This window comes from Ipomoea nil, unplaced genomic scaffold (genome assembly GCF_001879475.1).
Source record: "Ipomoea nil cultivar Tokyo-kokei standard unplaced genomic scaffold, Asagao_1.1 scaffold2759, whole genome shotgun sequence".
Lineage (NCBI taxonomy): Eukaryota > Viridiplantae > Streptophyta > Magnoliopsida > Solanales > Convolvulaceae > Ipomoea > Ipomoea nil.
The window spans coordinates 1118108-1141371 of NW_017619187.1; the positions used below are offsets into that span (position 1 = coordinate 1118108).

A 23264-nucleotide genomic window follows, 5' to 3' on the forward strand; every position below is an offset into this window, starting at 1 on the left:
TTGGATTTTGGACACCCCCCCCCCCCCCCCCCCCCCCCAAACGCACCTTCTTCTTTACTGCCTAATCATTTGAATTTCATCCTAAAAATGAGGAATTCTATTTGCAAAAATTACATTATTATCTCAATTTTCCTTTTGGGAGTCTTCACTGTCTCGCCGTGTTACGCATCCTCCCCTAATGGCAGCGAGTCGGTTTCCGGGATCGTCACCGCCGCGTTCTTCGACGGAATCGCCGGGAAGGCGTCGGCGAGCTGCGAGGCGAAAGGATTCTACACGCGAGCTGCGTTTCTGGAAGCAGCCGAGTCGTATCCCAAGTTCGGAACGGTCGGCTCAGCTGATGTCGCGAAGCGGGAGGTCGCTGCTTTCTTCGCCCACGTCACCCATGAAACTATCCGTAAGTTATTCCCATTTTCTCCCTTCTACCATTTGCTTTCAATATTGAAATATCGCCGGATACGTTTAGTTGGAAGGAAGAAATTAGAGAAAAAATAAATTATAATTCAATGAGTTTAGTTGGAAGGAAGAAATTAGAGGGAAAATAAAGTGTAATTCATTGAAAATAAAGTAAGATGAAAAAAAGGAGTGGTATAAAAATTAAAATATTTTCGTTAATAATAATATTAATAATAATCAATGATAAAATAATCTTTTTCTTTCTTTTTCTCTTTCCTTAACGCGTTCACGAACTATTTGTTAACATTTGCGAATGTGTTCATTAATGTTCGCGAACACGTTCATGAACGCTAAATAAACAAACACATGTACATGTTCATAATTATAATTTGTTCCCTGAACATGAAATAATCTAGGTTTACAAATAATAATCAAACAACAACATAACGTCTATAAAAATAATGCAAATAAGTCCAAAAGTATTTTTTTTTTTGTTTTTTAAAATATATAGGCTAAACGCCTAAACTAAAATAAATTGTATTTAAATGACTTTATTCGTTAACAATTTTAAACGAGCACCCCGAAAGCTTTGTTCGATAATACCACTAAGCTCAAATAGTGGGGCTATAAATAATGTAATCTTGGAGAATCAAACCCTAGTATTAGTGTTGGAAGTATCATATCACAAACCACCAGATAAGGGAGATTTACTAACTTAGTGAACCAAGAAATGAGGTCTTAAGAGGAAATAAGGGTGCCTATTTAATTAATAGTGTAGAGAAACATCCATATGTTAGACAAATGTGTAACTCTAGCTTGCTTTCATCCTGATCATACATGTGTTTTTCCACTACTTGGATGCTAACAATTTTCACACTGGTAAAACCCTTTAATGTATGATATCTTGACTAGTTTGGGTGGTTGATGCTTGTGTTGTTATTACATTGGGTGTAGGTTCAAATCTAGCATGTTGGCTACACTAAACTTAATATTTTATTAAGTTATATCGATAGTACAAAATGCATGATCATAAAGTTATGTACAAAGTGGTAATTTTAGTTCTTCATTGACTATTTTTACCACCAATTTTTTCACTTAATAAAGTGACTGATTCGGTCCTTCAAGTACTAAAAATCTTCACTTCATACATAATTTAAGAGTTAAAATAATCACACATATAACTCATGGATGAAGTGGCGATTTTAGTTCTTCATTGACTATTTCTATCACCAATTTTTCACTTAATAGAAAGTGAAGGGGGTTCCTTGTGCGCAATGAGCACGGTCTAGCCTCTGTGGTTCATGTTCAGTTGAGTTACCATGATTTACATCCTCCCAAATGCTCTGTCGGGTCGGGGTGTGGGGGCCCTTAGGGTTGGGGTTCAGCCATTTGGAATAATTTTTCACTTAATAAAGTGACTGATTTGGTCCTTCAAGAAAATTGCCACTCCATACATAAATTAAGAATTAAAATGGTCACATATATAACTCATGGATTAAGCCTGTATCTTATAACGACTAAAAGTGTAATTTTTCCTTAATAATAATGCAGAAATGTGTTACATAAACGAGATCAACGGCACCACCAGAGACTACTGCGACGAAACCGACACAGAGTACCCCTGCGCCTCCGGCAAGATGTACTACGGCCGGGGACCCATCCAACTATCCTGGAACTTCAACTACGGACCCGCCGGAAAAAGCATAGGATTCGACGGCCTAAACAATCCCGACGTCGTGGCTAAAGATAGTGTTATATCCTTCAAGACAGCCCTGTGGTTTTGGATGAAGTATTGCCATTCCCTCATCGTCTCCGGCAAAGGCTTCGGCGCCACCATTCGAGCCATCAACGGTATCGAGTGCGACGGCGGCGGCCCTCGCTCAGTTAGGAATAGGGTTAAGTATTTTAAGGAGTATTGCCGTCAATTTGGTATTCAGACTGGGGATCGTCTCACCTGCTAGCCGATACATACATACATTTCGCATTTTCTCCCTAATTTAATTTGTTGGTGAAGATGTGTAACGTAACTATGTAAGCTCTACTGTGAAAGTTTAATTTGTAATCGAGATTATAATATAATGTTGCATTAATAAATTGAAAGTTTTAATACATGCAATGTAGACTAGTCACTCGATTCATTAATTATTACTCTATACAAATGTTTTCATTTAATTATGTGTAAAGTGTGTAATGAATGACCTATTTGACCATTATTTCATTTACTTTTGTATATAACATAATAACTAAAAAAAAAAAAAAATTCAAACAAATAACCTACTAAGCTCACCTAAAATTTAGTTGAGATAATATTAATTTTTTATCTAATATTTAAAATATTTTTTTTTTTGGATATGTTCATTTGAATGAGATGTGTGTGTGTGTGTGTGTGTGTGTGTGTGTGTGTGTATATATATATATATATATATATATATATATATATATATATATATATAGAAGAGCGCTCATATGCGGCGGGGTCTTACGGTGCGGCGGTGCGGTCAAATTCCAGAATACACCAACAGTGTTAATAATATGCACCAACAGTGTAATAAAAACACACCCCAATGAAATGTAATAAAACATCACAAAATACACCACAGACTCAAAAAAACACACCATATAACTCACCACCCCCAATTGTGTATTTCCGAACAGTGTATGGTGTTTTTACTCACACCTAATGGTGTGTGTTTGGTGATGCAGGGCTCTGTTTACTCTGTTTTGTGTGGTGTATTTCCTAACGTTGATGGTGCATATTTGGTGAACTATTGGTGTTGCCGCACCGTAAGAAATAACCGCACCGTAAGACACTGCCGCACCTGAACCCGCCTAGTGATCACATGTGGCCATGTTGTTAGGTCTGGTCATATGGTCAATTATAGGCCATTAGATTAGATAGATCCAATGAATCATATTAATCAAGGTTTTTCCAATATTTTCGCGCACATTCTCCTACCCAGCAAACTGCAAGGGTAAACTCGTCATAAAATACTAGAATAGGGAAAATCAAATTGATGTGTGTTTTATTACACTATTGGTGCATGCATGTTGTCAACACTGTTGGTGTATTTTGAAACCCGGCCGCTATAAATGGCCACTGTAATTACCATAACACGGGAATACACCATAAGTGTGTTTCACTGTGGTGTATTTTATTACACTATTTGGTGTACGTTGTCAACATTGTTGGTGTATTCTGGAACCCACCAGCTATAAATGGCCACTGCAATTACCATAACACCCCCACTTACCAAAATGTGCGAAAATTCTCAGAATTACCACAACCATTAGATTAAACTGATTCAACGACATAGATACGACCACACCTAATGACATGACAACATATGAGCGCTCTTTTATATATATATATATATATATATATATATATATATATATATATATATATATATATATATATATATATATATATATATATATATATATATATATATATATATATATACACTTTAAATTTTAATATATGTGAAATTTCAATATCTGATATCCAAATCGAACTTGTATTATGATATAACATAACTACAAATATCCGAACCAATAACCTATTGAGTTCAATCAAATGTGAAACATTGTATAGAGTTCAATTTTTAATTTTGATAATATGAATAATGTATAACTTTAAAGTGTAAGCAACTAAGTTATAGTAAAATAAGTAGAAAAGATAGAAGATGTTGATAAGTAAAGAAAATAATAATAAATATAATCATAGTGGTTATAATGACATATAACCAAATATATGATAGATGATTCTATTTTGAGTAAATGCCAGCCAAGGTCCTCCGAATTCGGTGGTTTCGCCACCTTTAGTCCTAAACTTTCAAATCGATCATTTGTGATCCTCCGAGTTTCAAAATCGACCCGTCATAGTCCTTCCGTTAAGATATCTCATCTTATCCATGAAAATTAAGGGTAAAATAGTCTTTTTATTGCAACCCCAGCCAAAACAATTCATTTTCCTCATAAATTAGGTCTAATCAATTTCTTCGTACCTTCTTCCTCCCATTTCTCCTGTCGCGACCAGTGTTGTTCCAGAGGGTCCAACTCTTTTTCGGAGGGCCCAACTCTTTCCCGGATGCAATAAAATGAACAGTTTTGGCAAGGGTTGCAATAAAAAGACTATTTTGCCTTTTAGTTTTACAGGTGAGACGAGATATCTTAACGGAAGGGCTACGACAGGTTGATTTTTAAACTCGGAGAATCACGAATGGTCAATTTGAAAGTTTAGGACTAAACGTAGCGAAACCACCGATCACGGAGGACCTTGACTGGTATTTACTCATTCTATTTTCTATTTTAAAAATAATTTTTTAGAGTTTTTAAATTTTTTTAAAAAAGAAAAATTATTTTAATTTTTAAAATATAAAATCGTGCTAGTAAACATATTTTTTGTTTTCTATTCTTCCATTTTTCTAAAAACTGAAGAAATTTTTCATAGCACATGCGTGGAATCTTGTATTTGCGCGTAGGACGTAATGTTGGTCATCATTCAAGGCGCGTAAAAGTGTAAAGCACAAGGTACTAGCAACCGCGTAATCCCTACTTACATCATCCTGCATCTACTTTTAAAAAGATGTACTCCGTGTTTTTTTTTTTTAAATAAATAAATTATCATTCACTTTTTTGAATTTTAAATTAAATAAAACTCAACAAGTGAAAAGTTAAAACAATAATCTAAACATATTTTAAAAAGAATATATTTAGAAATAGTTAATAATATATAAATTAGAAAAGTTAATTTTTTTTAGTCAGACCACGAAGTGTCCTGAACAAGTCTTAATTGTGTAATCAGACAGATCTAAGTAAGATGTAAAATGCTAGTCAAATTGATTTTTTTTTTTTTTTTTATATATGAGAGGTGATTTAAATTTCTGACCTTTCTTAAAAAATAAGAGTTTACGACCATCCACACTAACCAAACTGGCTATAAAAGTTAGCTTTGTCTATAAAAGTTAGCTTTATTTTAGAACAAATTGAAAAGAAAATAGTGCTAACAAAATGGGACGTCGCGAGGAAGTAAATGTAGTGGCGTAGTGCAGGGTCACCCCTAGACACGTGCCCTGATCTCAAAGAGGCCGGCCGCATAAGGTCCCTGAATTATGCCATAATTACTAATTTGGTCCTCAACTACCATTCTTACCTAATTAAGTCCTCAATTAAGTAACTTTTACTCAATTAAGTCCTCAACTATACAATTCTTACCCAATTTAGTCCTCAACTATACAATTCTTACCCAATTTAGTCCTCTGTATTAATTTGACTGTTTGTTGACTGTCAAAAGTCGGGATAAAATTATAATTTTACAAGATTTCTCCTTCCTCTCCATTTAGCAGCGCCAAACCATGCAGCAATACACTCCGATCAGATTTCGATCGTCAAAAAATCGTTGGAAATCAAATTCATGGGCTATCCGATGCATAACCACTACTTCGATACTGACAGGTTTATAACCCAACCGGAGCTTATTGCTACATGGTTTGGCGCTGCTAAATGAGGTGGAAGGAGAAAACTTGTAAAATTACAACTTTATTTCCACTTTTGACAGTCAACAAACAGTCAAATTGACAAAGAACTAAATTGGATAAAAATTGTATAGTTGAGGACTTAATTGAGTAAGAATAATAGTCGAGGACTAAATTAATAATTACGACATAGTCGAGCGACTATTTTGGGTATTAACTCATATTAATATGTATATAATATATAATTTTGTTTTTATTGACAATTAAATCCCATGATGCTCTTCCTATGGAGTAAAATGTCCACCTGAGTCACAACGGACATCATTGCTTCCGTATCCAATTCTCCAAGCCCATCTAATTCCAAGCATTAAAGCAATAAAGCTTAATCCTTTTATCAACAAAGCAATTTAAATATCCTTAAATATAAAGACATTTCTGTCTTCAATTATGAATATTCTAATATATATATATATATATATATATATATATATATATATATATATATATATATAATATAACGGTTTAACCTACTTTGTATAAAAAGATTGAAATATTTTTGTATCTAACAATATTTCAACGATTTTGTTGATGAATGATTACAAATAGTCATGCCACAATAATACTAGTACCAAATGAGGATATTTTAATAAAAAAGATTAAAATGTGAATTGTCATCTATAAATCTAGGACCCAAAACAGAATTTACACTCAATATATTATTTATTTATTTGCTTTCTTGGGCGTAGTGAATTATATATATAGTTACTCAAATATCAATTAGGCATCTTTCGGCACAGATGTGAAACTTTGTGAATTAAAAATGATGGCAATTGAGTCATCCACTGTTATAATCAAGGATTAAATTGAAAAGAATGAATATAGTTGATGACTAAATTAGTAAAATTACTATAGTTGAATATTAACTTGAGTAAAATTATTATAGTTGATGATTAAATTATGTATTAATGGAGACGAAATTATCAAGTTATTTTAACAGATGACTTAATTAAGAAAACCATCAAATCAATGACTTAATTAAGCATAAAAAGTCGTTTAGGACTAAATCGAAAAAAATCACTATAGTTGAAGATTAAATTGGATATTAACTCTATCGAAATGTATCCTTATATGCAACTAAAGTTCAAAAATAAATAAATAAATAAATTCTACATATATAAAAATATGTTTAAACATTTTTTGGGTATGAATTAAATATCTAAATAAAAATTTGAAATATTGTTATGATTATATAGTATAATTGGATAAATGACAGGAATGTGTAAAGGGGCAAGAGAAATGACAAAAATGTGTGCTGACTTTTTTTTTGACAGAAATATGTAAAACTCAGTTACCACTTGCGTTTTTGGAGTGATCCTGGATGTATTTTTTTCATTATTTACGTAAAACGCAAAGGTGACTTGCATTTTTCGTATTGTATACCATAAACGCATCTGCCAAATGCGTTTTCATGTGACGTATGGAATACGTTAAACGCATTTGGGAGATGCGTTTTACGTATAATCCAAAAAATACGTAAAACGTAAATCCGAAATGCGGACTATTACCATGGGTTTAGAGGGCGCCATGTTGACTCCGGCGGAGAGAGGTGGTCGTCAGATATCCGGCGGAAGAGAGAGGAGAAACCGGCGAGCATAATATATTTCTTCTTTTTTTCTTTTGGGTTGTTTTTTATTTTTTTTTTTCTTTTTCTTGAAGACAAAAAATTAGGGAATAGAAAGGGAGGGAAAAAGATTGAAATGAAGAGAAGTTGGCGAAAGGCAAAGGCTATTGTTTTTTTGCGAAGAAAACGATAAGGCAATGGTGGTCGTAATTAAAATACGTTGCTTTCTCCTCCCCGAAAAGTGGCCGGAAAATTTATAACAATTACAAAACGCAATTACAGTTTGCGTTTTACCTATTCAAACCAAAAATGCATGTGCTAATTGCGTTTTGTGCTTCTATCCGTTCTTCCGGCGACTTCGCGATCGCCGGAAACTGCAGGTACAAAAAAACCAACAAACGCAACTTACTTTTGCATTTTCGGTATAATACGTAAAACGTAAGAGTAAGTTGTGTTTTTGCCTATACAGTATCCCTTAGAAAACGCATTTAGGTAATGCGTTTTACGTATACGAATACGTAAACGCAACCAACTCTTGCGTTTTACAGAAATACCGAAAAAAAAAAATACGTCGGGACACAACCAAAAACGCAACTCCCAAAGGAGTTTTGCATATTTTTGTCAAAAAAAAAAAAAGGCAACACACTTTGGAAATTTCCCTTGGTTGACCACACATTCCTATCATTAATTGACACAAAATATGAATATTTAAATTTTTTTCAAGAAATTTTAAATTTTGAAATACAATTATTACAAGATATAAAAATATGAATTTTCTAAACTTATAACAATAAGTGCGCAAATTACCACCATGTATATTGTAGATCCCCTGAACCTATTCTTAAGATATTATATATATTTTTACTTAAATGGATTATGTACATAATATGTTAACACAACTATAAATAAATAAGTTAAAAGTATATAATATGTTAACGGTATGTATATAATTTAGACTATGGTCAAGAGAGGATATAGAAATGACAAGAATTGGTAAATTATTGTGTGGGCTATGGTCTACACAGTAGCACAAAGCAAATTATGCTACGCAACTGTGTGCACCATGCAAGGTGCATATGGAATTAGATCCATAATTTCTATACTATAAGATCTATAATTTCTATACTATAGATTCATAATTTTTATACTATAGATTTATAATTTGTTTTATAATTCCCATACTATAGTTTCATAATTTGTTTCATAATTTCTATACTATAGATTCATAATTTTTATATTATAGATTCATAATTTCTATACTATAGATTTTGTGAATCTATAATTTATGTATAGAAATTATGAATCTAAATTATAGAAATTATGAATCTATAGTATAAAATTATGAATTTATAGTATAAAAATTATGAATATATAGTATAGAAATTATGGATTTATATAGAAATAATGGATCTTATTCTGTGTGCACCTTGCATGGTGCACACGGTTGCACAGCATAACGATTAGTAACACAATGCTGTGTACGTGGACCATAACAAAATGTACATTTTTAATATATTAACAGTACATTATTTGTGTATTGAATGTATATTATACAAAATAATATAATTTCAGTATTCAAATAATATATTTTTTCTGAATACAATGTACATTTATATACTAAAAGTATATTATTTTTGTACTGAATATACATTATTTGATAATATCGTCCATATAGCTGTGTGAACTATGTTCCACGTAATAATGATGGGTAAGAAGTGACATTTTTTTTATTGAATTATGAGTTCTATTGCATGTATTTTCAATTTTTTTACTGCATTTCTTGATGTGATGGCCAGTGATATGTTATTTTTTTTCATGTGGATTCCTGTAAAAGTGACTATATCAAAATTTTAAATGTGAGAATAAAAGTTGAAATTAGAGAAATAGAGTACATATTGTGTTTTCCAATTGTTGGAACTAAAAAAGAATTGTACTATTGAATGTGGACCACTAATTTAATTGGTGAATAGTAAACTTCTTCCATCTTGATGTTAAATTGCTCAGAAAAGAGCAGGACACGCTTTCTAAATTTAAGTAGCACTGCAACATTTCATATTTATATCAAGTTATCAACGTCTATATATAATATATCTCAAATATATCAGATTATCAACAATTCCAAAACTCAAACCTCCACTCTCGCTCTCAAGTATCACCCATCTCTCTCTCTCTCTCTCTCTCTCTCTCTCTGTTATACCTTCACTTGTTCAGACGAAAAAAATGGCGGAAGCAGCCATTAGCTTACTGGTAAACAGGCTAGCCCAAGTTGTGGAAGAAAACGCCACGCTAATCCTCGGCATCAGAGACCATGTGGAAGAGCTAGTGAACGACCTCAACTCGTTCCAAGCCATACTCAGGCAAGCATCGAAGCACGAAAGCAGCAACGACAACGATGTCCTGAGGGACGTAGTGGATAAGATCCGAAGCGTGGTCAACGAAGCCGAGGATGCCATCGACAAGTACCTAGTGGATACCAGGAAACACAAGTCCAAAGGTACGGTGATGAGGTATTTGGATAAGGTTGCTTACTATTCGAAGGCCAGCGATGCTGCGAAGCAGATAGATGCCATTAAAGGAAAAGTGGCGAAGATTAGAAAAGATCATGATGCTGGCCTTAGGGAACTCCAACGTGATCCAACTGAAGCTCAGTTGTTCCTCCAAAGAAAGGTATATCACAAGATATTGATTTCTGTTAGTTCTCAATAATCTTTAGCTTTTTTTGTGTCAATTTTGAAATTATAATTTGGGAAGCTACAAAATGGGATTCAGTTTGAAATATGGGTTCTTAGTTCACTAATGAGGGTAGAATTTGGGGGTTTTATTAATTGATTAAATTTGATTTATTTAATTAAACAATTTATAATCAAAATGGCATTTTATTATACTAATTTTTGTGTCAATTTGTAAATTGTAGTTTGGAAAGCCTAAAATGGGATGCAATTAAATTATGAGTTGAAATCTGGGTTCTTAGTTTGCTTATGAGTGCGACATTTGGGAGTTTTATTTATTAAATTATTTTACATTATTTTTCTAAACAATTAATATTCAAAATGGGATTATAATTTACTACTTCTTATGTCAACATGGAAATTATATTTTGAAAAGCTTAAAATGGGATTTCAATAGATTCTCAGTTTCAAATCTGGGTTCTTGATTCGCTAATGGGTGGTATGAATTTGAGGGTTTTTTTTTTTTTTTTCTTCTCAGTATTGATCAGTTTTATTAATTGATTTTTTTTTTGAAGGGATTTTATTTGAGTTACTTTATTTATATAAACAGTTTATATTCAAATTGGGAATATGTTTTACTATTTTTTGTGTTGACATCGAAATTATACTTTTGAACGCTCAGAATAGGATTAAATAAATCCGCAGAATATTTCTTAGTTCACTAATGAGTGTGAAATTTGGAGTTAAATTAATTGATTAATTTTATCTTATTTATTTATACAATTTGTTCTGAGCTAATTTTATTTTGGTTTCTCAAGTATTGTGGTTTTCACCTTTTACTTTAGTCTTAAATGTGACACATGTTCATTAATTGGAGACTAAATTTGATTAATGTTAAACTTATGAGCTAAAAGTGGAAAGATGTAATAGTTGAGCTAGGAATTAAAATTATAATTAATTTATTTGTTTGTCATTGTTCAGTTTCTTTTAGCTCATTAGACAAAAGTTTTCTAGTGCTATCAATTATCAAATGCCCAATTGACCTTTTTTTTCTAAAAAGAAATATGGAGTTGATTTAAACAACCTTTTTGAAAAACTTGTGTTTATAGTCACATTATTAATAGAGTAACATAAAACCTATTTAAAATGCTCAAAGAAGTGGAAAAAGCATAAGATGAAGGGTTAACTTATTACCATTATATCAAATTTGGAGGGACTAGTATGTCAACTAATAAGCAGTTTGGTTTTTACTTTGGCAAAATCCCTAGAAGTATTACACTTCGTAATTAGTATTACAGCATAAGAGCATATAAGTATTATATTTTCATTTTGACCGAACCTATATCACGGATAATGATTCGTGAGACATGGAGACTCACCCTTTTACTTTAAGGATAAAAGTAGCATCTTAATGAAATGGTGTCATATTGAAGTCAACATTTCATTTTTCCTTGATTTAATTTTCTTAAATTTTTAACAAGGCTCCTGTTGTGGAAGAAGATGATGTTGTGGGGTTTGATGGAGAGGCGAAAGCTATAAAGGATCGTCTTCTTGATAAATCCAATGAAATGATTGTCATCTCAATTGTGGGAATGGCTGGGCTTGGCAAGACCACTTTGACCAAAATGGTGTTTAATGATAGCGAACTTCAATATGAGTTTTTTACTCGAATTTGGGTATATGTCTCAAAAACTTTTAGTAGAAGGCAAATATTCCTTGATATCCTGAGTAATTTCACCAAGAAGACAAAAGACTACCATGATTTGTCAGATGATCTGTTAGCTAATAAAGTGAAGGAGTTTTTAGAGGGCGGGAAGTATTTCATTGTGGTCGATGATGTGTGGAGCCAGCTAGACTGGGACCATTTGAAATCCGCCTTTCCTCGAAACATGAAAGGTAGTAGAGTCCTTTTAACAACTCGGCATGAGAATGTAGCTTCACATGCAGATTCGGGTAGTAGTCCCCACCATTTGAAATTTTTAACAAATGACGAAAGTTGGGAGTTACTGAGGAGGAAGGTTTTTCGCAAGGAAAATTGTCCTCTTGAAGTGCAAGCGTCCGGGAGACTTATAGCTATAAAGTGCAAAGGACTACCTCTTGCGGTTGTAGTGATTGCAGGTGTCTTGAACAAAAACAGCGCGTCTGTTGAGTGGAAACAAGTAGCTGATAATCCCTTTGCTGAGATTAATCGAGAGAAGCAAAGCTATCACGAGCTAGTGAAGTGGAGTTACGATCATTTGCCTTTCTACATGAAAGATTGTTTCCTTTACCTTGCTGCATTCCCGACGGGACACAATATTGATTCTTGGAGGTTGATGCGCTTGTGGATAGCCGAGGGGTTCATTCCACCCACGGAGGGAGGCTACACCTTGGACTTGGAGCGTACAGCAGAGAAATACTTGAAAGATCTCATTGATAGGAATCTTCTCATGGTATTGAACCGAAGAGCAGATGGTCAAATCAAAACATGTCGTATCCATGACACATTGCACGAGTTTTGCAAATCTGAAGCGGGCAAGAAAAATCTCTTCCACAGCATAGATGGCACCAAATTGGAGGCCAATAATACTAGTAACTACCGTCGCCTTTGTGTCCATTATTCTCTCATTTTGAAGTTCCTCGCCTTAGATAAAAAGCCATCTGGAGAAAATATTCGATCTTTCTTATCATCATTCTCAAAAGAAGTAGAAGTCCCAAATGATTTCTGGACAACCATCCCAAAAGCCTTTCCAACTCTTAGGGTATTAGATATTGAGTACCTCAAATTTCAAGTGCTTTCCAAAGAATTTTATCATCTCTATTATCTTAGGTACCTATCTATCTCAACTGACCTCAAAATCCTCCCCAAACAGTTCAACAATCTTTGGAATATGCAAACTCTCGTGCTCAAGACATCACAGAATACGATTGAAGTTAAGGCAGATATTTGGAGCCTGACAAAACTAAGGCATGTTCTCATCAATGCTTCTGCACAGCTTCCTCCTCCTTCGAAAAGCAGCAAACCAAGCTCTTTAGCTATGGACTTACAAACACTATCCACAATATCACCAAGTAGTTGCACCGAAGAGATCTTTGCTCGAATCCCCAATCTTCAGAAACTGGGAATTCGTGGGAATTTGTCAGAGCTTCTAGAGAGCAGGGGAGGGAGTTGTTTGTTCGACAATATTCACTCATTGGATCACCTCGAAAACCTAAAATTGTTGCACGATGCCGCCATTGGTCAGGCTAGCAAGCTGCGAAGCATTCCTCGTGCTGAGAAGTTCCCTCGCAAGCTAAGGAAGTTGACATTGTCGAACACATCGTTTGAGTGGAAGGACATGTATATACTGGGATCTCTCGAGGAGCTCGAGATCCTAAAGTTGGAGGAAAACGCCTTTAGGGGCGAGTTTTTGGATCTAACCAATGTTGCTTTTAAGCATTTGCAGCTCTTGCGTATGGGAAGGACAGACTTGGTATCCTGGACCGCTTCCAAGAATAGCTTTCCAGTACTAAAACATCTTCACCTGAGACATTGTGCTAATCTCGACGCTGTCCCGCCTTCATTTGCTGAAATCGAAAGCCTCAGAGTGGTCGAGTTGTTCTGTACAAACAGTAGGGCAGCTATTTCTGCTCGCGAGATATTTAAACCGAAACAAGAAAAGCATAATACAGAGAGGAGCGGTACATTTGTGTTCTCTATCTATCCTCCTGATCAGTAATTTCAACTCGGTTGCTCTATCACATTGCTACAAACAGGTCGGTTTTATTCTTTTATCTGATATATTTTGAAGTTAGTATAGCTTTTGTTTTGCACTTTTTTATGATAAAGAGTGCTTTGTTCTTCAAAAAGTAACATTTTTTTCTTTCTTAAAATTAACCTATGCAGACATTTGTTCTAAGTGGCACAACAAATAAATGGTGGCATGAACAAATCTCATCTGCAATGTTCTTCTGAATGGTTAATGGTGGAGTGTTGTGAGAAGATTTCAATGTGTAAATGTTTTCTAACTGTTGACAGAACAGTTGTGTTGTTATTAGTTGACAGTTTGGTTTGTTTTTAACTGAGAAATGGAATGTAATGAATTGGCTTTTGTTTAAATTTACTTGCGGCCTTAAAAGCATACCACTTCTTTCAATTATTATACCATGGATCAGAGTTCACCTTGTATTGGGAATCATGGTCCAAAAATTATGTGCAGTTATTATATTATGTGTCTGCAGTTAACAAATTATATGTATGTAATAAATTAAATGCACATAATATGTTAACTACAGACACAAGTAATATAGATCAATGAATATATGTTAGCCCACACTTTGACTAGGAAACAAATTCTCAGTCTAGTCTTATTATTAGACATAGTACTATTAAATAATCTACTCTTTGTTAGTGACACTATTGATGTTTAAATTGCAAGATCAATATGTATATATTTGTATAGTACTCCGTAACATGCAACAAAATGTACTCGATCACTACTACTAACGTAACCCAAAATTTGGGCATACTCACTGCATCAAGAAATATAATCCTATTATTCGAGATTGAAACAAAATGGCTAACTCTGAAAAAGTGTACTAATAGACAAGGACACCTTTATGATGGTTTAATAAACGTATAGTAACAAGCAATGCTATGGCTTAATGAGGGTTCGCAATGAGTTACGGACTTATGGTAGAGCTGTATGAACCCTTTACTTTGAACAAAAAACGTTCTCAAAGAAATTTAGAATTAAACTCACCATCCATATAAAGTTCCACATATGAACCTGGCCTACAACCATATAGATACATGCCAATCTTTATTTTGAAAAAAAAAAAAAAAAAAAAAAAAAAAAAAAACAACAACAACAGCAACAAAGCAGCGAGAAATAAGATGCCTTGGAGAAGCCATATATCTGAAGATTTTATTTGATACTCCTGCACCATTTTTTTTTTTTTAAAAAATTAACAATAATATACTTTTGATGAATGGTAAATTAAAGGTAACAGTACAAAAACTAACTGACCTTTTGATTTGTAGAATCAGGCGGCATTGCAATAGATGGAGTTGAAGTAGTACAGTCAATGATGAGGAGGCAAAATAGAGAGCACAAAATCCAAGTTAGGTTTCTGGCGTAGTATACTCCTTGCAGAATTAGCAGCCCGTTGGTTGGTATAAAACAAGTCAATAATCTTGAGGCTCTTCACATCCTTAAAGGAAAGTGGGACTTCATTAAGTTGTTCACATTGCGATATGTAAAGCCGTCTCAATACTGGGAAGCTACTCTGCTCACAACTCCAGTACACCAAGTCCGTTCTCCCAATGCCCAAGAATTGAAGGCTCCTAAAAACAACATCATTGTTCAGTTCCCAACAATCTCCCTTGACTGCTAATTCCCCCAACTTGAGGACCTCCAGCTCTTCCAGGGATCCCAATACGCAAATGTCTTTCCAATCAAAGGACGTCTTGGATAAAGTCAGCTTTCTTAACCTGCTTGGGAATCTGTCAGCTTGTGGAATAATAGGCCGCTGCAGTGTGGTAGCTTCATAATTGAAAGCTTCATGCATGAGTTTCAGCTTTTCGAGTTTCTCCAACTTTCGTATATTGTCAAACAAGCAAATTCCTTCCTTGCTCTCTAGAAGCTCTGCTACAATATTCCCACGGACGCCTAGTTTCTTAAGGTTAGGCATCTTGTCAAAGATCTCTTCAGTGCAGCTTTTGGGTGATATGGTGGAAAGAGTTTGCAATAATTCTGGACATGATGATGAAGAAGAAGAGTTGTCTTGGCAACTTTGTGAATTAGGAGGGGGGAGTTGCAAAGAGGCATTTGACAGGATATGCGTTAGTTTTGGCATGTTCCATATCTCAGCCTTAACATCAACTGTACTTTGCGATGTTTTGAACACAAGAGTTTGCAAGTTCCACAGATGAGTGAATAGTTTTGGAATGATATTGTTGTCAGTTGAGATAGCCAAGTAACGTAGATGATATAAGTGATAAAGCTCTTTGGGCAATATTTCAAATGTGAGGGATTCAGCATCAAACACTTTGAGAAGTGGATAGGATTTGGGAATAGCTGCTAAGTGTTGTTTGGGAATCTTAAGTTTTGTAGATGTTAGAAGAGAGCGGATATGCTGACCTGATGACTTGTCCTTAGAACCTGCTATGAAGTCTTTAAGGGAGAAACGGATGGACAAGCGACGGTAATTCTCATTTCCTTCTATTCTTGCCCCATCAATCTCATGGAACAGATTATTCTTCATAGCTTCAGATTTGCAAAACTCGTGCAATCTGTCATGAAGACGGCAAGATTTGATTTCACCGTCCGCTCTTGTTTTCACTACCATCAATAGATTCCTATTCACAAAATCCTTCAAATATGTTTCAGCAGTGCCCTCCATGTTCTGCTGGGATGAATAAGGAATAAATCCTTCTGCAATCCACAAGCGAATCAGTTTCCAAACAGGAATTTCATGTCCCATTGGAAATGCTGCAAGATATAGGAAACAATCTTTTGTGTAGTTACGCAAATGATTGTAATTCAGTAATACAAGTTCATTGTAGCTTTGGTTTTCCCAATTGATTAATGGAAACAGATCTTCAGCCACCTCTAGCCACTCTGCAGGTGAGCTGTTCTTATCAAGGACACCAGCAATCACCACTACTGCTTGCGGTAACCCATTGCATTTAATTGCAATTCTTCTCCCAATGGATTCAAGATAACTAGGACATGTTCCCATGGGGAAAACTTTCTTTTGTAATAACTCCCAACTTTGCTCAACACTTAAAAAATTTAATTTGTATGGAGCATTTTTAGAATCAACATGATTAGCCACTTCAAGAACACGCGTTGTTACCAATATTCTACTGCCTTTCTGGTTGTTAGGAAAAGCAGTTCTCAAATAATCCCAATCTTCCGTGCGCCATAAATCATCCACAACAATGAAATACTTCCCCTCCATCAAAAAATCCTGGATTCTTTCTGCTAGTTGTTCCTCCTTCATATCCTTGTAACCGCTGGTTTCCTTGGTGAAATTACTTATAATGTCCATGAATATTTGTTTCCTATTCACGGTCATAGATACGTAAATCCAAAGACGAGTGAAAAACTCGTGACGAAGTTCACGATCATTAAATATCATTTTCATCAATGTGGTTTTGCCTATTCCAGCCCCTCCAACAATTGCAATTACAGTCGTATCATCTAATTTTTCAGTGAGACGATACTTTATAGTTTGAGCATCCTCATCAAAGCCTACCAATTCATCTTCCGCCACATGAGCCTTTTTACAATTTCAGGAAAAATGAGATTAGGGAAATAACATGGATGTAAGTGTAACGAGAAGAATAATATTAAATTTTATTTTTTGAATAAGGGTATTTTTCTAGCACTGTTTTGTCCTCCAATATTTATAGGCAAAAATTTGTGGGAGACCATCTCACGAATCATTGTTCGTGAAACGAGTCGGATCAAGATCAAATGTAATACTTATACTGAAAAATGTAATACTAATAAGGAATAAAATATTTATTACTTATAATTAACAACACTTGCCAACATTACTTATAAGGGAAAATGTAATACTTTTGCATCAAAATGTAAAAGTATTATATTTGTTCTCAAAAGTATTACATTTTTCCTTATAAGTAATAAACATTTTATTTCTAATTAGTATTACATTTTTTTAATATAACTATTAATTACATTTTCGAGTTAATACCATCTGAGGTCCTCCGAGTATAGTGGTTTTGCCATGTTTAGTCCTAAACTTTCAAATTGACCATATGCGGTCCTTCGACTTTCAAACTTTACCATTCGTGGTCCTAGTTAACCACCTCTGGTCCTTCAACTATTAAATTTTAACCAACCATGGTCCTTTCATGAGGACCACTACTGGTTAAATTTCGAAACTTAAAGGACCATGAGTGGTTAACTTGGACCACGAATGGTTAAATTTGAAAGTCGAAGGACCACAAATGGTCAATTTGAAAGTTTAGGACTAAACGTGGCAAAACCATTATACTCGGAGGATCTCAGATGGTATTAACTCTTACATTTTCATATTGACTCGACCCATCTCATACGCAAGTGTAACCCATATTTATATGCTATCATTGTAATATCATTCAATACGAATTGAACCCATGTTATTATATTTTCATATAATTAGCAAGCATAATTTTTACTATTTCTTAGTTGCTCTACACTATCAACTTTTTAGTATATTTATTACTTTATTTAATATTAACATAAATCTTGAATAAAATAGCTAAAAAACCTTTTTATAAATAGAAGATCTTAATACCCAAAATGGTTGTGATTTTCGGTTAACAGTTAATTCAATTTAAAACTACGGTTAACCGAAATTATATATATATATATATATATATATATATATATATATATATATATATATATATATATATAACTAAATATATAGGGATGTTTGGACTTTATAATTTGTGCTTTTATGTTTGTAGTGTTGTTATGGTATTATGTTTGTATATTTTTTTATGGATTTATTATTATAGGTATTATTTTAAAGATTTAAAACTTTAGCTTTAAAAATTTCGGTTAATCGAAAAAATTTAGAATGGATTGAGTCAATATGAAAATTTGGGGGGGGGGGGGGGGGGGGGGGGGTCTCAACATTAATCACAGAGGCTGTGACCGGTGCTCACTGCGCACAAGGAGCCCCCCTCACTTTGAGAGGTCACCCCCACACTGCCGCTGGTGAGGCTCGATCCCTGGTCAAGGAGCCCCCCTCACTGCCGCTGGTGAGACTCGATCCCTGGTCATTGTTCCAAAGTTTCACCTCTATGACCAATTGAGTTACCCATGCGAGCTGCCCATTAATATACTGGATGAGATGAGTGAAGTGTAACCAGAAAGATAATATTAATGAAAAAATGCATTTTTGGTTCCCCGATTGTTCTTTACTAATTCTTTAGTCTTGATATTTCATTTGTAAAAATAAAAAATTTTATTTTAACAAATTCTAGTAGGAAAAGTAGGAACGATGTACCACAATTGAAGAAGGAAAATTTAGAGAATAAGGTTGTCAATTTTCTATTTTGCATATTAAATACTAAAACTTAAAAAGTTATAAAGAATAAAAGATAGTAAAATTTTAAAATACCCATATACTAAATAAAATTTTAATATACTTTTTTTTTTTTTTTTGAAAAGGAGCCATGGTGGCATTTATTCGAAATATGCTAAAAGTTTAATATAGTTTAATAGCTTTGTTCTTATAGAGTTATAGAGTTAAAAATGTAAGTTTTTCGAAGAGTTAGGAAGATATATTGTAATAATAAAAAGTTATGAACTAAAACAGCAAGCAAGGAACAAGGACTAAAAACTTAGCATTTTCTGTTGAAATAATTCACAATATTTAAGTTAAAACATTTGCGTATTAAATTTTTAATCTGAAAATAGTGAAATCTTCAACCATTCTCAATAACAATAGAAATGTCAAATATAATATTCAAATAATTTTTATGCAAATAACTTAAATAAGAACATAAATACACAATTACAAAATATAATGCATCCATACAACATATCTACAACGATAATAATAATAATAATAATAATAATAATAATAATAATAATAATAATAATAATAATAATAATAATAATAATAATAATTCCTGCATAGGCAACTTAACTGGTCATAGAGGTGAAAGTTTGGAAGAATGACCAGGGATCGAGTCTCACCAGCGACAGTGTGGACAGTGGCGGACCTAGTGTGGAGGCAGCTGCCCCCACTCACCCCACCACCACCCCCACTCCATATATAGCCTTGTATATATATGTATATATAGTACATGTTTTACATATAAATATAATATATAAAACTAATAAAAATAAAGAACAGGTGAGATGGTTGAGTTGGTAGGGTTGTGTTTTAGGTTAGGAATGTCACTAGTTCGAACCCCTTGTCTCTCAATATAATTAGTTTTTTTAACTCAACTGAGCTTTTTTATATTAATAATTAAATGTGTAATTTTAATATGTTTTATTTTTTGTTTATATCCAACAATATTTATGACTATATTTCTTCAGTGTTTCATTATTTTTTACACTATAATGTTTTGCCCCCACTCAAAAAATTTTCTGGGTCCTCCACTGAGTGTGGGTTCATGTTCAGCTGAGTTTAGAGTTGGGGTTCAGCTTTTTGGAATAATAATAATATTATTATTATTATTATTATTATTATTGTTATTATTATATTTTAAAAATATTGGGGACGGATCGGATCGGATGGAGTGGGACGGTGAAGGGTATTCCGGTCACCGTCGTGCCCTCGTTTCACGAATCTTTTCCTCATCTCCGTCCATGTTAGGACAGAGATCGCGAATCTCCATCGAGGATAGAGAAAATTGGCATGCATCTCTAATTCTAACAACAACATATATAGTATTCTTAAAGGGATGGGAGTACATACTGTAAGATTATTGAGTATAATTGGACGACATAGATACCTGGAGATCCGCCGCCGGCAGCTGAGGATTATTTAGCGAACCGCCTTGGAGTAACTCAAGATCTAGCCGGATTTTCTCCGCCCTTTTCTTAATGCTCTCCATCTCCTTGGCAGCATCATTAACCTTGTTATAATAACTTACTTTTTCCGGCCATTTCATGAGGACCCCTCTGCCTCTGTGGTTCCTTTCCTCTACAAGGTATTTATCAATGGCATCTTCAGCATCAATTACAACTTTCTGAATCTTCTGCACCACTTCTTCGAGTACAGCTTTGTCATTACAGTTCTTGGCTGCTTCACTGAGAGCCCAGAACGACCTGAGTTCGCACAGCAGATCTTCCACCTGATCCTCGATCCCAAGAATAAGCGTCTCGTTTTCTTCCACACTTTGTACTACTTTGCCTATCACCAACCCTACAACTGCGTCCATGGCGCACTACTCTCTCACTCTCTCAGCTCAGGAAATGGCCTGGGAGAATAATGATCGAATTCAAGAAAAAACCAGGCCAGCCAGTGATACACCTTATAAATTTCTTTCAAGTCGATCTTGCCTAGCTAGCTTCTTCAATTGGCTTTCAACTCCTATGTGTGATCTATATATACAACTAATAATGTTTTCTTCCAATTAAGAGAAAATGACACTTTTTCCCCCTGAGTTATATACTTATAGCACTTTTTCCCCCTCAATTATTTAGGTAAGCACATTAGCCCCTTCAATTATTCTAAAAGTGGTGTTTTTTCCCCTAATATATTAAATTGACATTTATACCCTTAAAATAAACATTTTATTTATTTTACTTCTCCAACAAATTATTGCGTATACGTAGGGGTGACCACGATTCGGTTCGAACTGAATCGGACACTATAGCAATCAAATTAAAATTTTCTGGTTATGATTCAGATCTAGAACCAATATTTGGATTTCAATTTATTAAAATTATGAATCAAAAAAATTGGATCCTGAACCGTGAACCGACGGTTCCGGACCCGATTCGCGATTTTGAACTATTTTTATTTTAAATTTTTTATTTTTATTTTAAAAATAGTCTAAATTCGACAATAAATGTATTTTATTTTTTTCAGTTCGGAACATGAACCGTCCGTTCCGGGATTTTAATAAACTCTAAATATCGAGTTTCGAATCTAAATTGTAATTGGAATATTTCGGTTTGGTTGCTATAGTGTTTATTTGGTTTGAACCAAATTATGATCATAATTTGTTGAAGAAGAAAAATAAATAAAATATTTTTTTAAGGGTAAATATGTCCATTTAACATTTTAGGGGGAAAAACAGCCACTTGAATAATTGAAGGGGAAAAAGCGCTATAAGTATATAACTCAGGGGAAAAAACTTAAGTTTTCCCTCCAATTAATTAAATTACTTGACCCGCAATTCAAGTTTTTTTATTATATTATCTTCCCATGTCACAAACAAATTAAATATATATAATGAAACAATTTAGGATAGCCAAATGGTCAATCCATAGCTACCCATGAATTAAATATATCAAGTTGTGTTTTGTTGTGGATAGTATATATATTAATTGTGATTCTTAATGAAAATGAAGGAAATAACAGCCAATTAATGAAGTTGGTAGACAAATAACAAGAAGACAAAACATGGTTGTTACATATAATTAAACAAGGCATTAATCAATATAATATAGAGTTAATACCCATTTTGGTCCCTCGACTATTAAGTAATGCGCAATTTAGTCCCAAACGATTAAAAGTGTCCAATTTAGTCTTTTAAGTTGTAAAATCATATCCAATTTGGTCCTCTGTTACAATTGCCATCCATCCACCGTTATAAAGAGGGGCAAAAACACCCTTTTTATCTAAAGTCGAGTGACCAAAATGGGTATTAACTTTATTATTATTATTATTATTATTATTATTATTATTATTACAAATTTATAGGAATTTTACATATATATATATATATATATATATATATATATATATATATATATATATATACTATACTAATAAGAGCCCAAGAGAGTTAGGCCTATAATGGGTAGAAAAAATGGCGGTCACAGATTTTAATTAAATGAATGGCTCAGATTGATTAAAAGATTGATCAGATTTAAATTTTACACTAAAATTTCCTAAAATACCCACACACCGTTACTAATTCCGTTAAAATTTTAAGAATTGCCGTTAGTTCACCGTTAACTTACTCATTGATTTCAATAAAAAAAGTCTTAGGTTCGAACCCCATCCCAATCAAAATTGGCATAATTAGTACTCTATTTTACTCTTATTAAATTATATAAATAATAATTTAGTAGTTACAACAAAAAATAATACATATGCATTTCTTTAATTTAGAATTATGTGTCTACAATGCCTTTATTCAAAAAAAAAATTTATTCATTATCAATAAATTAAATAAGAGAAATAATTTTATTAGTTATATTGTCTTTATTTTTCTTCAATATAAAAATTATTTATATTCAAATTTATTAATTGATTATATTCGCTATATTGTCCTTACAATGTCTTTATTCAGTGAAAAAAAATTATTAATTATCAATAAATTAATTAAAAGAAATATTTTCATTAGTTATATTGTCTTAATTTTTCTCAAATGTAAAAATTTTTACATTAAAATTCATCAATTGATTATATTCACTACATTATCTATTATCT

General features: G+C 33.4%; 3 protein-coding genes across 4 annotated transcripts; 2 read left to right on the forward strand and 1 right to left on the reverse strand.

The window, feature by feature from the left end:
• On the forward strand, nt 1-2503 carry LOC109156708 (chitinase 6-like). Its single transcript, XM_019304540.1, has 2 exons — nt 1-394; nt 1945-2503. The coding sequence occupies exons 1-2, from the start codon at nt 88-90 to the stop codon at nt 2352-2354; spliced, it is 717 nt and encodes a 238-aa protein (XP_019160085.1). The 5' UTR covers nt 1-87; the 3' UTR covers nt 2355-2503.
• Nucleotides 2504-9599: 7096 nt separating this feature from the next.
• Nucleotides 9600-14242, forward strand: LOC109156856 (putative late blight resistance protein homolog R1A-10). Of its 2 annotated transcripts, none has more exons than XM_019304721.1 (3): nt 9600-10158; nt 11642-13895; nt 14026-14242. In XM_019304721.1, the coding sequence occupies exons 1-2, from the start codon at nt 9712-9714 to the stop codon at nt 13856-13858; spliced, it is 2664 nt and encodes an 887-aa protein (XP_019160266.1). In that variant the 5' UTR covers nt 9600-9711; the 3' UTR covers nt 13859-13895; nt 14026-14242. The 2 variants fall into 2 exon arrangements, with proteins under 2 accessions (XP_019160266.1, XP_019160265.1); XM_019304720.1 differs by having other exon boundaries at nt 11642-13890; nt 14023-14242.
• A 917-nt stretch (nt 14243-15159) lies between these two features.
• Nucleotides 15160-21132, reverse strand: LOC109156857 (putative late blight resistance protein homolog R1B-14). The gene is made up of 2 exons (XM_019304722.1): nt 20611-21132; nt 15160-17405 (listed from the first exon to the last, which is right to left on the reverse strand). The coding sequence occupies exons 1-2, from the start codon at nt 21037-21039 to the stop codon at nt 15204-15206; spliced, it is 2631 nt and encodes an 876-aa protein (XP_019160267.1). The 5' UTR covers nt 21040-21132; the 3' UTR covers nt 15160-15203.
• Nucleotides 21133-23264: the final 2132 nt, after the last annotated feature.